Genomic DNA, 17,221 nt, shown 5'->3' with positions numbered 1-17,221 from the left:
AAAAAATGGCCAAATTTAAGTCCTTATTGTAAAGTGGTCCCCTCCTAGGGACCTCAAGTGTACTGTTACAGTGAAGCCAAAGTATGGCTGGCTCAGTCAGATTCCTTGGTGAGTTTTCTGGTGATGGTCATGGATGGCCATTTTTATCAATGAGTAGTTTATAACATGCTGAAGTAACATTTGCAGCCATGGAGCGTGGGTATCTTAGACTATACCCAATTCCTTACTCCAACACAGATACATATTTTATGTTTTACTGAAGTTAGCATATTACATTCATTGCATTTGAATGGTTACAATTCTGTTCTATGCTACTAAGAGTCATAAATACACAAGAAGAATAGACACAAGCCCATTGTTTTGCCTGCCCTTTCTAATAATACCAATAAAGTAGATAAGCCTGTCAAGATGGTTGGTGATTGATGTACTCTCCTAAAATCTCAATTTCAATGTGTTTTCCAAATGGTGGATTTCCCTTTCAGTCACTGCCCTTTTCACTTGAGGCAGGCGTTTCCGGAAATTTCCACTTAGCAGGATGTAGAGAAAAGGGTTAATGCTGCTGCTGGCATAGCTGAGACAGATGGAGAGGTAATAGCTCACATAGAAAGCCAGCGTGGGCTGCTCCATCTGTAAGTTCACCAGTTGTATCACGTGATAGGGGGCAGCACTTAGGATAAAGACTGCCACAAGCACCAGCACCATCTTTGTCAGCTTCATCACCCTCTGCCTTGGAACACTGGGATTGTAACTAGAAAAGAAACATTAGGATAGAACATAAACAACCTTAGAAACTATAGGGCAATGATTTCCTAGAACTTTTTGGACAGTTATAATAGCTATGTGCACAATATGAAGCTCATTTTTATTCCTACTTATACAGAGCATTGTGAAAATATTTTTTTTCATTCCTGTTAAAAATTTTCCAAAGCTGCAACATTTTGAGAAACAAAATAATGTAGTATTAAAACCCAAAATCTCAAATATATGTGCAAGTTTATACTGATGTAAATAAATGATTGAGTAAAATGGGAGAGGGGACAAATCTTTACAGAAGAATTCCAAGTAATCTATCTATCATCTATATCTATATCTATATCTATATCTATATCTATATCTGTATCTGTATCTGTATCTGTGTGTCTGTGTGTCTGTGTTCATGTCCATATCCATATCTATATTTATCATCTATCAACTATATCTATATTTATCTATATCTTCCCCTTTCTAGGAGATGGAGTCCTACCCTCTCCACTCCCATTCCCCCTTGAGGGTGTACTATACTTAGTATCTTGCTTCCAAAGAATAGAGAAAGAGATAAACAGTAACTTTATAATGGAGAAACCTGGCAAACTCTGCTTTATCAAGTGATCATGGTTAGTATTAACAGAGATCTCATGTAGTTATCATGTGCCCCCTGATACGTTTTGATGAGAAGAGCTGATTTTTCCCCAAAACCACATAAATACAGTCTAATCATGACACAATATCAGACAAGCCCAGATTGGGGGACATGCTACAGGATGCCTCCTTAACTGCTTAAGACTATCAAGGTCTGAAAAACAGGAAGGGGTGAGAAACTGTCACAGACTAGAGGAGACTGGGGAGACATACAACTAAATGCAATGTGGTACTCTGGATTGAATCCTGTAACAGAAAGAGGACATTAATGGAAAAACTGGGAAATCCAATAAAAGGCAGAGATTAGTTAATAGTAATGCATCAATGCCATTTTTTTTGTTGTGACAAATGCTTGATGGTAAGGTAAGATGCTAATAGGGAAACTGGGTGAGGAGTAAAGGGAACTCGCTGTACTACCAGTGCAACTTTTCTGTAAATTTAAATTATTCTAAAATAAAAAATACTTTAAAATTCCCAAATTTTATCATGTTATGTCATAGTTAGATATTTAATAGAAATTTTCCTGAGACACAGCTGAAGCAGACAAATAAGCCTGAGGAATAATATTAAAAAAATGCATGGCAGCTGAAAATCATTCTAAGATGATTCTTCTGCAGTTTATCAAAGTAGGCACCATTATTCCTCTAATGTCTTGCATTTTAAGGCCTAACTGGACAGTATAAGCTTCATTTCACAAGGTGCTTTTAGCATTCCTGAGGAAAGTGCTGGGAGCAAAATGATCTGATTTGGAGAACTGTTTTAAAATGGCTCAAGCATCCTTTCCAGCTGTCAGTGTCTTAATATTCCATGTGATTTCATTTCAACCTCTCACCAACTCAGTTCTCTGTTATATTTAGAAGCTAATTTTTTCCCTTATAACTGTGGCTGCTTCCCTTTCCCATTCTAAATAGACCACCCTTAAGGAATGTAATATTTCCAAAGAATTTCAAGGAATTCTAAGTGGGAAAAGATGTCATGGGCCAATAGACCACTTAAACGTTTAGTACTAGGGTTTGCCACAAATTTCGACTGATGGTGCTTAAATTGTTCACCTATCCTTTTTTGTTTTTTAATGTTCAGAGTGTTACATGTGGTGTGTATGAGAAACCCAGCAATCTTCTTTTTCTAAAACAAATAGAATAATCTATTCTAAAGGCAAATTTTAATAATGCTCTTTTTAACCCGACATGTTATAAAATCAGTGACTTACACATTTAAACAACTTGGTATGTACAGTTTCAAGTAGAAGATAATTTAGATTTATTCATGCAGTTTTAGAGCTAAGTATTTTTAAAGGTCTTGTTCAAGTTCATTGTCTTTATGTAAGTCTTTGATTTTGTTTAGCCCTAATTAATCTTGTCTCAAGTACTTAAGTATTAATAAGATCCTTCTTCTCTAAATTAAAAAAACATTAAAACACAAAAATTAAAAGTTATATACAACATCTGAGATATTTAAATATATGCAGAACTCGGCAAAATGTACAAATAAAGTATTTACATACCATTGTTGGTGACAAATATAAAATTGTTCTTTAAATAGATTCTTGAGTTCTGTTTAAATTTCTATGAAACTATAACTTCAGCGATTTCTACATATATCACTGAGAGATCCTCGAATAGCTGTGTCAGAACATGTCTTATTTTCAGAAAATGCCTCATAGAGACAGTAATGCCCATCTGTCTGAGTGTGGTATGTTTCAAGTGATTGTTGTTTACATTCCTATCATAGATATCTTAGGATCTCTGATTGTCCTATCAATAAATAAAACAAAATAAGGCAAACACTTACCATCTGGCATCCTTATTCTGTTGATACATCTCCCAAGTATAGCATAAAATTAAAATATAGCACACCAAAATCAAGGGTAAAGGGAAAAAAAAAGTTGTTATCGTCAAATAAAGTGTGTACCTGTAAAAGGAGAGAGAGGGAGAGAGAGAGAGAGAGAGAGAGAGAGAGAGAGAGAGAGAGAGAGAGAGAGAGAGAGAGAGATAACATGGTTGTTGCATTCACAATGCTAGGGACTGGCTGTTACAGTTAACGAGCCATGATTCTCTGATTTTTCAGGGCCCAGGATAAAAGTTTTTGGGGAAAAGTTCAGGATCTTCAGGTGCTTTCCTGTAGAAAAGTCTGCTTCTCATTGTTCCCCGACAATGATGCAAATTTCTTTCCCAGCTAAGCGCAGCACTGCTGAGTACAGAGCAGGTGAGGGTACTTATTATTATCATTATCTTTAGCTATATTAACAACTGTAGGCAACAGCAAGTAGCATTTATTGTATAGTAGGCGCTGACCTGAGTAGTTTACATCTTTTAACCCAATGAATCTGTGCAGCCCCATGAGTACAATGCCAATGGTATCCTCGTGTTACAGAAGAAACTGACAGAGTGGGTTAAGTGGCTTGCTTAAGGCTACCCAGCTAGTAAGTGGCAGAGGTGGGATTTGAACCCAGACAGACAGTTGAGCTGCACAGCTTATGCTTGTAACCAAAGCTCAAGAGCTTTTCAAAGGGCCTGTTGTAAAATCAGCTAGTCTTTTCCTCAGTGCTCTGCCAGGGGAATTCTCAGGTCAGCCAACTCCATTTCTGCACAGATGACAGGTGTCCTTGCTGGCAGAACCCTGGAGTTGGTGAAAGAAGGCAGCCCAGACTGGGTGGGTGTGGACAGGGTGGCAGAGAGAGAGCACAGGGACCAGAGGGACTCTGAACGCAGCACAGAAGTTCCAGCCTAGTTAACCATAAGGATTTAAGTCCGGGAAGAATGACAGAGTTTGTCACATCTCAGAATATCCTTTATGATAACCAACTAGCAGAAGCAGCTCTCAGTGCAAAATAATTAATCTTTGTTTGTTTCTTTGATACAGACCACAGTATTATATAGTTATATGGTGAGCCTCAGGTTGTGTTCTTCTTTTAGATAGGCTGAAGTCCATATTAATGTATCAGCGCCAGTGATTAAGTATCATTTCACACTTAGATTGGTTGATGATTTTTGTCTATGAGTGCAGCTTATGCTCATGGGAGAAATAATGAATAAATAATTAATCCCATCCATGCTGCACTCCTGGGAGATTGCTGTTACTGGATTTGTGGTCTTGCAGGGCCTCTACCCCCATCCCTCTGGGACTGTGTCTACATGAGGCAGAAATGACATCTATTTGCTAAGTAGTGGGTGGGGTAAAAGGAATTTGCCAGATTGACTTGATGTGTGTAAAAAGCACCTAGCACAGTACTTGGCTCTTAGTGGACAATCAAAAAATTTTAGCCATAGGGTTAAGGAAAGAATTAAGAAGTACAGTTGGTTGTTATACAGTAGTAATGGGGATGTGGGTATAACATAAGGAATATACTCAGTAGTATTGTAATAACTAGGTTTGGTGCCAGATAAGTACTAGATCTATCAGGATGATAGATGGGAATAGGGTTGGGGGCAGGGTGAAAAAGGTGAAGGCATTAAGAAATACAAATTGGTAGTTAACACAGAATGGGGAATATAATCAACAATGTTGTAAAGACTATGTAAGGTGCCAGATGGGCACTGGACTTACCAGGGGGATCATGTCATAGAGTGTGTAGATGTCTGAGCAATGTGCTATACACCTGAAGCTGAAGTAGAATGATAGTGAATATCAACTATAACTAAATATATACCGTAGGTATATATATATAGTCACAGGATGTGGAGTACAGCATAGGGAAGATAGTCAATGGTTTTGTAACAGCTATATAAGTTGTCAGAGGGGTAGTAGCTTGGGGGGTGGGTTATCACTTATGTGGGGTGTAAATGTCTAACTATTACATAGCTTTGTACATCTGAAACTAATAAAAATTAAAAAAATTTAAAAATTTTAGCCATAGACTCCAACCAATGCTATATTCAAAATTTCAAATAGAAAAATCTCAATTTATTTTTTCTTTCCAAATTAAAATGTAAGAAATGCATGTGTTGGTTGCTGTATTAATTACCTAGTACTGCTGTAACAAATTACTACAAAGTGGATGGCTTAAAACAACAGGAATTCATTGTCTCACAATTCGGGAGGCCAGGTGTCTAAAATCAAGGTGTCAGCAGGATGGGTTCCTTTTGGAGGCTCTGAGGGAGAATCTGTTTGCACAGGTGTTCTCTCTGTGCGTCTCTTTACATCTCCTGCTCCTTATCAGGACACAAATCGCTGGCTATGAGGCCCACCCTAGTCCAGTATGACTTCATCTTAAGTTGATTATATCTGCAAAGACCCTATTTCTAAATAAGGTCCCATTCACTGGTACGGAGAATTAGGACTTGAATATATCTTTTTGGGGAACACAATTCAACCCAACTTCATTCGCATATTGATAAGGTTCGCATCTTGGTAACTTTGAGACCCTTTTGGAAAGCCTGTCCCTCCCTTGATTGCTGCATTTCTGCTGCATCTGGCTGCAAAGATTTTTAAAATCCATATTTAAATATATTTGTGCACACTGAGGTTACATCATTAAACTAAAAAATCTTTTTCTAAAGGTTACTGTCTCCTTAAAACTCAGACTATCAACTGGATTGTGGAAAGCAGAAAACTAAGTGGGGAGACTGGTTGGAAGAGGATCCCTAAGGTACTGCGCGGCAGCTCACATGCTGACAAGGAGGATGAAGCACTTCATAACTTAATTCAACTCTATTTTTCTTAAGTTTTAACAACCTACCAGAGTACATCATCAGGGGATGTTAAATCAAAAGCACAACTTTCCACGCCGTCCTTAAATTTGATGACCTTCGAGTAGACCCAGACAGGCCACGCCAGAATGAAGGAAGCTGCCCAGAGGCCCAAATTGATGCGGATGGTCTTGTACCTTGTTCTCCAACTCACAAGTCGAAATGGCTGGACGAGAGCCAAGTACCTGCAAAGCCAGTTAAGAAGGGTTTGGGAACAATCAATAAAAGCACTGAGCTCCCAGGATGAAAGGTTCATGACAAGAGTAAATTATTAGTATTATTATCCTCCCTGAAGCACACCTCTATCAGGGTAAAGGAAAGTTATATTTTTAAAGAGCTGGCTGGTACCTGTAGAGAAAACAACTCTTGACCCTCCAAGTCTGAATAAACCACTCACTGAAATAACTGTCTCTTCCACGAACACGCTGGTGATGATAAAATGCTGCCCTGCAAACTCTCTCTTTACAAAGGTGCTTCTTTTGGCGAGGAGACTCCGGAAAACTGTCTCTGGACAGGGATTTCCTTCAGGAGGCGGGGCCCTCTGCCCAGTAAGATTTGCTGATATAGAGGCAGGAAGTAGGAAAGTGTGCTGGCTGATAGGAGAGTCCCGAGGAGGGTGAGGTTCAGGCCCATGGGACAGGCAACGGGCTCAGATGGCTTTACAGGAGGGTCCCCAGGCTCACAGAGGTTCAGTTCACAGAAATCACAGTGAGGATAAAAAAGCATGACTAGTATAGAAAATGCTAATTCCTCAGGAACTTAGGCTAGAGACCAAAGGGGGAAATGGGCTAATTTCATGGAGAAGCGTTTTTCTTTGTTCTTTTCTGGTTTTCTATTTTTGATCCAGAAAAAAATGATCATGACTCAAACTTGAAATCCTGACATATCAAATATATTTTGTTTTCCAACAAATCCAAGAAGAATTCTTCAGAGCTAAATAAAAGCTAAAGGATGAAAAAGAGAGCTCAGACCCAGAAAGAAGGGCATTTGAGAAAAGTTTCACTGGGGGTGGGGTTGGTGGAAGGCAGTATTCGTAGACATTAAATAAATGCAAAAAATATTTCGACGGTCATTTAATTTTCTGCAAGTTGTTGTAGAACTACTTGATGAAGATTTATAAAAATAAAAGTTCCCTGTCCCTTTGCTATTTCAATTTTGCACAAGAGGCAGGATGTTTTGCACTCAGTTAAAGGATCCCTTGGCATACAGGGAGAGGCTTGTGACCCAGGGTGCCTCAGCCACTTCTCCTCTGTACAGTGCACCTGAAGCCCCCCTCCCTGGTGGGGAAAGGGATGAGGCAGTGATTGTAAAGCAGCCCAGCCATAATTCTGTCTGGGATTAAAGAATGATGGATTCATGGCATCTATTGATTAGGGAATCTTCTCTGATTATATTCACAAGCCACCTCTCCCTAATGGTGGAATCCTGGCAGGCTCACCAGGCTTCACTCAAGACACTGTCAGCATTGGCTGCTATCATCTGAACTAACCAGACCTACACAATGCATTGATTAAAAAATGCGATGCTAATTATAAATTGAGAAGCACACTGTATTTGGAGAATTCTTTTGCAGAAAAGCAGCAGGATAGAAAAAAATGCATTAAATATTGACATTGGTATTCATGTCTGAATAATAATCCAGTGAATGAGTTATATGAATCTTGCTATTCCTTTGTTTACCTATCTGAAGAACTGTTCATCATTTTTTCACCTCCAAGGTCCACTGGGAAGGGTAAAAGAGGCAGAGCTCAGGAAAAGCTCTGGATGGAACCAGGGAAATTTAACACAGTCCTCAAGACTGACAGTCATTCATTCTTCAATATTTTTTGAGCACCCATTGGCCAGGCACTGTTCCACAGACACTTGGGATGTATTTGTGACACTTGACTTTGGGGAATTTGCAGTTGGGGTGTAGGGGAAGCTAGATAAAAAACAATACACACACACATTCATACACAAAATAAACTATGTCATATATTTGAAGCAAGGGAGAAAGAAAAAGCAGATCAGAATAAGGGGGATCATGTGTGCTGGGTTGGGGTTGGGGTGGGAAGAAGGTGGATGAAGATTTTAATTGAGTTGTTCATTGAGGCAATCCTGTTTTGGATATTACTGTTGTCTTTAGGGCTTATTTCTGTTTGGGAATGCTGCTAAGACCTGGTGTGGAAGTCCTGGCATCTGACCGAGGCGGGACACATCCCAGCTTGCATGCTTCCCTAAGAGGCCAGATGGTGAGGTAGTTACAAGTTACCTACCATCTCTAGAGACAGCCAGGGTCTGAACTGGGCTCTACCACTCACTGGATCCATAAGTACTCACCATCACCACCATCTACTCGAATAACATTAGCTTACATGGTGGGTGAGTTTGGCTGACACATTCCAGGTCACAGTCGGATACATTTCTAATGATGTAAAATAGGAGCATTTGCATTAACCAATCATGATGATGAGTGGAAAAGATGAAAATGATGGTCTTATTGGTACTGGGACATCTCTTCATAGTCCATTTCTACTCCACTTATTCCTGCAAGCTGCTAGGTGAGACATTTAACATGCCCGATATAGCTCTGGACAGAGAGTGAGGAGCCCTGCTTTAGTTCTCAGCTCTGCCACCGACTCTCTGTGTGCCTTCAGCAATCTCCTCACTTCTGGGGGCCTCAGCTTCTTTGCTGCAAGAGTAAAATGATGGCAGGGGGACATTCATTCTGGTCTCCAGCGTTTCATGATTTTGAGATCTTTTTATCTTGCAGTGAATCATAAATAAAACTGAGGTAAAAAAGATAATTAGAATAAAGGAGGTTTTTGTGTTTCATGCTTTCTATTAAAAAATAGATTTCTGTGAAAGTTGGAGCAAATATTGTTAACTAATCAGTCCTACAGTGAAACAAGCAAAGGAAGAGGAGCTTTGTTGATACAAACCAGCGCAGACGTTGCTTAGACTGCGATGAACTCGGGAAGCACAGGTGCCTCTGGATTATGCTAAGATATTGTAAAGTCTCTTCACTTACCTGTCCACGCTCATTACAGTCATGATGGCACTACAGGCAAACTGGTTGCAGGTATCCAGGGATGTAATGATGGTGCATAGCGGACCCCCAAAAACCCATTCTCCTCCCCGGGCCCACTGGTGAATAAGAAAAGGCATTCCAATGATGTGGACCAGATCAGCGACAGCCAGGTTGCAGATATAAATGTCAGGAATTGTTTTTTTCCTGGACCTGAAAGAAATGGAGGGAAACTGAAGACTAACATTGAAAGTATGCACCTTCTTTAATGGATGTCACCTGCTACCAATTTTCAATTCTAAAATGGATTTTCAAAGTTAAAGGAAAATCTATACAAACACACATATGAATGCCTAGTCTTGTGTATATTTAAACATTTTGGACTATATATCTGATAACTAACTGTAATGGTTTAAAAATATGTCCACACATCCTTTGATACAGCTTTTAAAAGGTGAAGCCAATTTCCTTCCCTTTGAATGTGAGTTGAACTCAGTAACTCACTTTTAACTGAGAGAATATAGTGGAAATGACAGTGTGTGACATTCAAAATTAGGACATGAAGACATTGTGGGGTCTTCTCCGTGCTCTCTCTTGGATCACTTTCTCTGTGGAAGCCAGCTGCCATCTTGAGAGAATACTCAAGTAACTCTATGGAGAGGTCAACATGGAGAGGAACTGAGGGCCCCTGCCAACAACCATCTTGCCAGGTGTGTGAGGGAGTTACCTTGGAAGTCAATGCTCAGGCCCCAGCCAAGATGACTGCTGCTCTAGAGGACAGCTTGGCTGCAACTTTGTGAGAGATCCTGAGCCAGAACCACCAGCTAAGTGGCTGCCTGGATTCTTGATTCTCAAAACTCTGTGAGATGATAAATGTTTATTATTTTAAGCCACTAAATTTTGGGGTAATTTCTTCATAGCAACAAATTATATCAACTATAAACTCACTCTAGCAAAAGACAATCTTTTTTTTAAAGATGTTTATTGGGGAATTGAGGGATGGGAACAGTGCTGGGGAATTGGGGAAAGGGGAACAGACAAGTTGCTGTCCTTTTGTTCTTCAGTCTAGTTGTGGAGGACGTTGCTTCACTGGCCCAAGTTGGCACCATCATTGCGTTCTTCCCGGGTGAGGCAGATCAGTCGCCGGCTTCTGGATGGCTGCTCACTGCGGCTGCTGGCCGCTCACGCTGGCTGCTGGCTACACACGGTAGCCCATGGCAACCCACTGCAGCAGTGGCTGCAGCCTACGCCGTCGCCAGTGACTCATGGCAGCCCAGCTCCAGGTTGAGCTGTTGTTCAGCATCTTAGCTGTAGAGGGCAGTGTCACTGGCCCTCATATGTGGGATCCGAACCGGGGCCCTCTGGCCTCCCAAGCCAGCTCTTAACCAACGCGCCACTCATCCAGCCCAAAAAGGCTTAATCTTTACTTATCCCTAGCACCAAAAACAGCTGATCAGGGAAAATAAATGGTTTCTACTGTGCAAAGCATTTTTTCCCACCAAAGCTATAAGTTCAAATCCTGAGGCCATCGTTAAAATAATTTCAACCATTCGTTAGAAATATTTCAATAAAACCTAGCCCAATACCAGATACTATTAATTATGTAAGACTCTGAAATCCAGACAGCATGGAGAAGAAATCTGAAATGAGTGCTGATAGAGGTCACTGAGAATGATTTCATGTCTCCGGCTGAGGGAGTGAATGCAACACTACCCAGATGTGGCACTGCCCTCTGTAGGCAAAATAATTTTCTGAGAGCAGAAATTTTAATTTTAAATTCAGTAGGTCCCTATCTTCAAGAGTTGGATCTTTCAGTAATAAACAGTCATCATCTTTATCTGGGAGACACTTTCATTAATTTGACAAACATTTCATTAAGCACCAATGATATGTCAGGCATAATATTGTGCTCTGTGGCTGCAAAGCTAAATAATCTATAAACTATAACATCAAGGGGCGTTTAGTCCAGTGAAATTATCATGCTATAATGTGATGAGAGAAAGCTAGAGCCAGAACAAGGAGCAGACAAAGGTGACCTCTGCTCCTTCCCTTGGGGAAAGCCAAGGCAGATTTCTTGGCAGAAGTGGCATCTGAACTGAGGACAAATAAGAATTTAAAGAGCACATAAGAATTAGCCTAAGATTATGCCACAATTGCTAGTTGACTCTGGACCCTGGGCTATTGCTCTGCAATTTGGAAGCTAGTATGTGTGTTTACTATTCATGGGCTGCAAATTTTATGGGCTTTGAACTTTAAGTCATCAAACCCTTGTGTGAGACATCAGTCCTGGCAGGATATTTTACCCAGGGCCTGACAACAAATATCCTTTAGGGAAGTTACTGCCATTGAGTCCTTACTCAGCAAGCACACTCTGGACATTGTTGAAGCCACTATGAAGCAGGCCAGTCCCTTGCTCCCAAGAGGTTGGCTCATGTCAGAAAGACCAAGAAGGAGAAGAGACTTGCAGAAAGGATCATGTCAACCAAAAGAGCAGCCAAGATGGTTTCTCCAGGCCACTGAGTGTGGTAGATGAAGAGGGGACAGGGGAGGGGGACAGGGACCAGAGGTCATGTAGAAAGAGTTCCACATTAAACAAAAGAAAACAAAAACAAAAGCAAAAACACAATAACAAAAAATGCTGCAAATCTTAGACTGTATAAATAGATATGACTTCCATTTAAATTGGGATTTAAGCCATAAGTGGTTGCTTAGGTTCTAATTACCACAGCTAGATCCTTGGCCCTTGCTCTTTCTAGACAGACAACCCATCATTTACTCATAATAAATTATGGTAATTCCATTGTTGAGGACAGGGCAGGCCAGTAACTGGCAATTAAAAAGAATTAAATAAAACTGTTTCCAGATGATATTCTACATAAAAAAAAGAATTCTAAAGCAAATAGTGTATTTATTGAGGCATAAGGTATGAGGGCAATAAAAATAACACATTATACTTATTGCTTTCTTTATTGAAAATGACAGCATAGAAATTAAAAACAACTTGCATTCTTTTTTTAGGCCTAATTTATCTTCAGGTTCCCCGTTGCCAGACTTCATTAGATTTCTGTCTCTCATGGCTCAAACATTTAAAATAAAAAATGTAGAGTAGTGATCATTTCAGCTAACATGTTTTCCATATGGTTAACATGGCCATAGCTAATGCTCACTAATTTGAAGCATGATGAAATAAATTACGGTATCCACAATACTATACAATAAATGATAGTTGTTACAAACCATAGTTTGCAAGAATATATAGTCAAATGGGGAAAATACTTATTAAGTAAATAAGTCCTAATTATGTACGTAGCATGACCTCAAATTTATTTAAACATTTGTTAAAAAATGTGCTGGAATCATTTGTCAGGTGACCACAATGATTATCTATTTGATAATAGTAGTATAACTGATTTTGACTTTATTCTTTGTATTTTTTTATGTTTACAAAATTTCTTTTAAAAACACATTACTTTTTGCATCAGAAATAACAATATATGCTATGGATTAAGTGATATTAATGAAACATCACACATGCAGAAGGCTACTTTGCTAATCAGCTTGCTCTCAAATCCATTTCCCACCCTTCCCCGGCTTTGTTCCTAGATCTTGCCAACTGGCTGTTGGCTAGTTTTGGCCAATAGGAAGCACTGTTGGAGGAAATTGGAGGGTAGGAGGTGAGGAGAGGCCAGGGCATTTCCTTCCCTTCCTGCTGTAGGCATCTCTGGCAGTGGCGGCATCTCCTTCCATGGATCCACCTTCTTCCCCCAGTCTCCACTCCGTGGTCCCAGGTCCTACTGAGGCCACAGTTCTCACGAGGCAGCCCAGGCTCCTGGGCTCTGTAAAACCACTTCCTTTTCTCCAGCCAGCTCAGGGCCAGGAAAGGGGTGGTGCCATTGGGGTGGGATAGTGGTGGGATGTGGTAGGAGCTTCGTGATTTTATTTATTTCTGGGTTGCCTCACCTCCCACTGTTTGGCATTTATCTCTAGGTGAAATAAATTCCTAGTGTGCGCCAACCTCAATGACTTAGTAGTGATTCCATGAAGCATGGTGATGAGAAGAATTCTGAGTCCTCACGTAGGTACTACTACTACTACTACTACTACTACTACTACTACTACTACTACTACTACTACAGGACAGACCCATGTGATTAGAGATGACTGCCAAGAATGGGAGAGTTTAGAACAAAGCGACATATTTGCCAACCCTGCTCTAGATACATAGTGTAATACAGTGGAAAGAGAACCTCAGTGGGAATTCTATTTTCATTTTTATTATGTCCTTGGGCAAGACATTCAACCCCTTTAGATGCCAGAGTTGCCTTGGTGTATTGGACCATAGCAATGAGGGTGTCCCACCAACTTTCCAGTTCATTTGAACAGATGTGGCTGTGACGTTCTGAAGCACTAAAATGTACACTATATGTGCAGAAAGTTATGAGTCAGCCCCAACAAGAGCTTATATATGGCTGACACCCTGGCAACAGTGGAGAGCTGGCTCGAAGGGAGCCACTAGTTATGATTTAAGCTGGGTGGGAAAAAGGAAGAGGCCTTGTGCTAAGCATTTCCCTTCCTCTTAGCAACTGTATCCCAGCATTAGATCATTCGTGCTCCTTCAGGTTAATGCACTGTTGTAATTTTCATATAAAATGTAGGCACCATTTGGACTGTTAAAAAGTAAGGTATTTCAGTAATTCATGATTTAGAGTGAATTAGTTGACTTGACAGGGAATTGAGGGCAGGGAAGGACAGCATGGGAACTTTTAATTTATTGGGAGACAGGGCATCCATTCAGAGTCTCTGCTCACTTGAAGCGGTCAGTCAGTAAACAGGAGAATGATGTGTTTAGGAGGTGGAGGTGAAAAATGTCATCTCTTTTATTGAGGTAGTTTCTCAGGGCCCCTTATGGCTATGGAGAATAGTTGAGTAATGGCGTTGAGCTCATTAGTGTCTCTTCAAAGGATAAAAAGAGAAAATATTTTGTTATAATTGGCCCAGTTTTCCTACTACACTTATTAATCTGGCTTCCTTTTGACCTGCTATGAATTTAAAGTATGATAGACAAGTAATTATCTGGCCTCACTACTTTATAGTCATCTTCCTAAGGCACAAATCTTTGCTTCTTAGTTTTTTAAAAAGCCATATAGAACATCATATTCTGGAAGCTCCATCTCCCTTAAACCTAGTTTTTTGTATATGTTTCATATATGCTTGTGGTCTTATTTTGTCAAAATCAGAACTTAGTCATCACTACGAGTATATCTCAGTTCAGCTTACTTGGGGTGGTCTACATTGAGGGGAACAGGCCACCATCTATGACTGCCTGAATCTCTGAGTGATCAGGTAGAGTCTCTCTCTCTCTTGCCCAAGAGAGTAAAAAAGAGTCTCTTTCACCAACCAGACCAGGTCAGCTTCTTAGGATTATTTTTATCACTGGAAAGTAAAATGGTTGCATTGCAGTTTCAATCCTTGCCTGGGTTCCACCTCCACAGATTCTGCGTTAATTGGTCTGTGGTGAAACTGTGTATTAGGAGTTTCAAAAACTCCTCAGGTGATTCTAATATGTAGCTAAGATTGAAAATCACTGCTCTAAAAATTCACTAATGCAGCAGAAAGCATTGGCCTAGTCCTTTTCATTTTGTGATCTACAACTCAGATGTTACTTAATACATGTTGAAAATATATGTAGAATCTTCTTTAATTATCTTAAGCAAATCTTCCCTAAATCTGATTTTATTAAGAAAAGTTCTACAGGGGGAAAAGGATTCATTTAGAGAGTATAGGATGTCCCTAAATGATGGAAAAAAAGAAACCTTACCTTATTATAGTGAATACAACGAGGATGTTGCCAACCAGCCCTGATGAGCAGATAATCCCAATCATGGAAGGGAGGATGACTGTGTCCACAGTGCTGAGGGTTTGATAAGCAAACCCTTTATTCCAGGATTTGTTCAAAATTTCAGCAGAGGTGTTCCAACAGGAGGAGTAAAGTGAATTCATTGTTCATGAACTTCCAGTGGTTAAAGCTGTGAAGAAATGGAAGTGATTTGTTAAATGAATTTTTGTAGCGGTTCCCTCAATATAGATTTTCTTTAACTTAATTTAAAAAGTATTTATTGGACCCTTATTTGCACCAAGAATCCATGCAACATAAGATTCCAGGGTGAGTATGATTGCTCCCTGTCCATAACGACCTCACAGATTACCAGGGGAGATATGTAAACAGCAAATTACAGAACCATGTACCATGATAGCATGCACATGTTGTCACACCTTACTGTGGCACATGCTTTGAGCATAGCTGATATTTATTCAGTGCACACTGGTTCTGGTTGTTTACAACTGGCATCTGTTCTTATTGGCCCATCTGTCTAGTTGTATTTGTTAGTACCTCTGCAACACTTGGGTTGTTATATATATCTTCTCTTTCTGCTATAAAGTACATGGGGGACACCCATTCTGATTGCTTAGGAATGGAATGGGATGAGACTTTCTGAGATGATTCCTGAACTATCTTGAAGGATGAGGAAGTGTTAGCTCAGGAAAGGACAGTGTGGGAAGGGAAAAGTGTTGTCAGTGTACGAAGAACAATTATGGCACAGGAAAAAAAGCCCACCATTTAACCTAAAAATAAACAAGTCAATGAACAAAACCAAACAGAACTAGAAAATTATTGGTTTGACCCACCATCTTGATAAAAGACATTTTAAAATGCCATCTAAGCCTTGTTTCTGGTAATGATACATTGGGTAACTCAGATTAACCCTCCCACTGAAAACAATAAGATATGCTGGACAAAATATGTACCTGTATATGTGTGAATGTGTGTGTGCGTGTGTGTGTGTGTGTGTGTAGCAATTTAAAAATATTCAAGATCTGAAAAGCTAGTCGGCCCTTCCTGGCCTGTTTTGGAATGCCATCCTATAACTGGGAGGTAAGCAGAATACTGAAGCACCAAAACTATCTTTATCTGGAAGGCGCTTATTGATGACACAGCCATTTGTGCTCTGGTTCCATGTCTTCATCATGCCCAAAGGGAAGTCAAGGCCCACAGTCTAGTGAGGGCAAGGAATTTTGCAGGAGAGAGAACCCTTCCTCTGAGCTAGAGCCCCAGGGTCTATATCCTCAGGTGTAGATGAACCAGATTTAGATTTTTGTCTTCTACCTCCACAACTGTTGGCAACTGCTGAGAGGGCTGCCTTGGTATCTTTGGAATGGAGAAGAAAATGGGGAGAAAAAGAAAAGCTGACTCCTCTGAGATGCTGTGGTTCCCAGAGATCCCTTTCCTTGGGAGTGTCCAGAAAACACTTCTCTCAGATTTGCCTCCTGAGTGGGAGTTAGGCCAGGAACTCTCAGGATTGAATTTACGCTAAGGTGGTCTAGGATGGTGAAGCCCCATAGATATCAGGCAGATGCAAATGCAAATTCTTTTTGAAGGGAAAAACATCTAGCCTAAGGTCTCAGAAAATCCTCAAAATATGTTTGAGGGTACTAGCCAGCAAGCAGTCAAAGATACAAGCATTGCTTACATAAAGCTGAAATGGGTTAAATACTTAAATGTAAGACCCTAAACTGTAAACCACAAGAAGAAAGCAGAGAAAAAGCTCCTTGACACTGGTCTTGGCAACAATTATTTGGCTAAGACACCAAAAGTGCAAGGAACAAAAGCAAAAATAAACAAGTGAGACTACATTAAACTATCAAGCTTTTTTTTTTTTTTAATTTTACTGTGGTACAGCCATGGTCATTGGTTATACATTTCTTTCATACTACAATGGCATAGTTGACTCTTTTTTTTAAGGCGGGTGCAGCTCACAGTGGCCCATGCAGGGATCAAACTGGCAACCTTGATGTTATCAGCACGACGCTCTAACCAACTGAGCTAACTGGTCACCCCCAAACTATCAAGCTTTTGCACAACAAAAGAAACAATCAGCAAAATGAAAAAGCAACCTATGGAATGGGAAAAAATATTTGCAAACCATCCATCAGATAAGCGGTTTATATCCAAGATATATAAAGAACTTATACAACACAATAACAAAATACAAAAAGTCTGATTAAAAAATGGGCAAAGGACTTCAATAGACATTTTTCCAAAGAAGATATACAAATGACTAATAGATAC

The 17,221-nt window shown here is 40.0% G+C and overlaps 1 protein-coding gene across 1 annotated transcript; it reads right to left on the bottom strand.

The window, feature by feature from the left end:
• Positions 1 to 260: 260 nt before the first annotated feature.
• Positions 261 to 15,126, bottom strand: MCHR2 (melanin concentrating hormone receptor 2). Its single transcript, XM_019643644.1, has 5 exons — positions 14,912 to 15,126; positions 9,097 to 9,306; positions 6,077 to 6,271; positions 3,190 to 3,309; positions 261 to 748 (listed from the first exon to the last, which is right to left on the bottom strand). Exons 1-5 carry the CDS (start codon positions 15,091 to 15,093, stop codon positions 433 to 435), a joined length of 1,023 nt encoding a protein of 340 aa, XP_019499189.1. The 5' UTR covers positions 15,094 to 15,126; the 3' UTR covers positions 261 to 432.
• Positions 15,127 to 17,221: the final 2,095 nt, after the last annotated feature.

Source organism: Hipposideros armiger, unplaced genomic scaffold (genome assembly GCF_001890085.2).
Source record: "Hipposideros armiger isolate ML-2016 unplaced genomic scaffold, ASM189008v1 scaffold_81, whole genome shotgun sequence".
NCBI lineage: Eukaryota > Metazoa > Chordata > Mammalia > Chiroptera > Hipposideridae > Hipposideros > Hipposideros armiger.
Note: the sequence above shows the minus strand (reverse complement) of the source record. Positions and strands in the feature narration are given on the sequence as shown.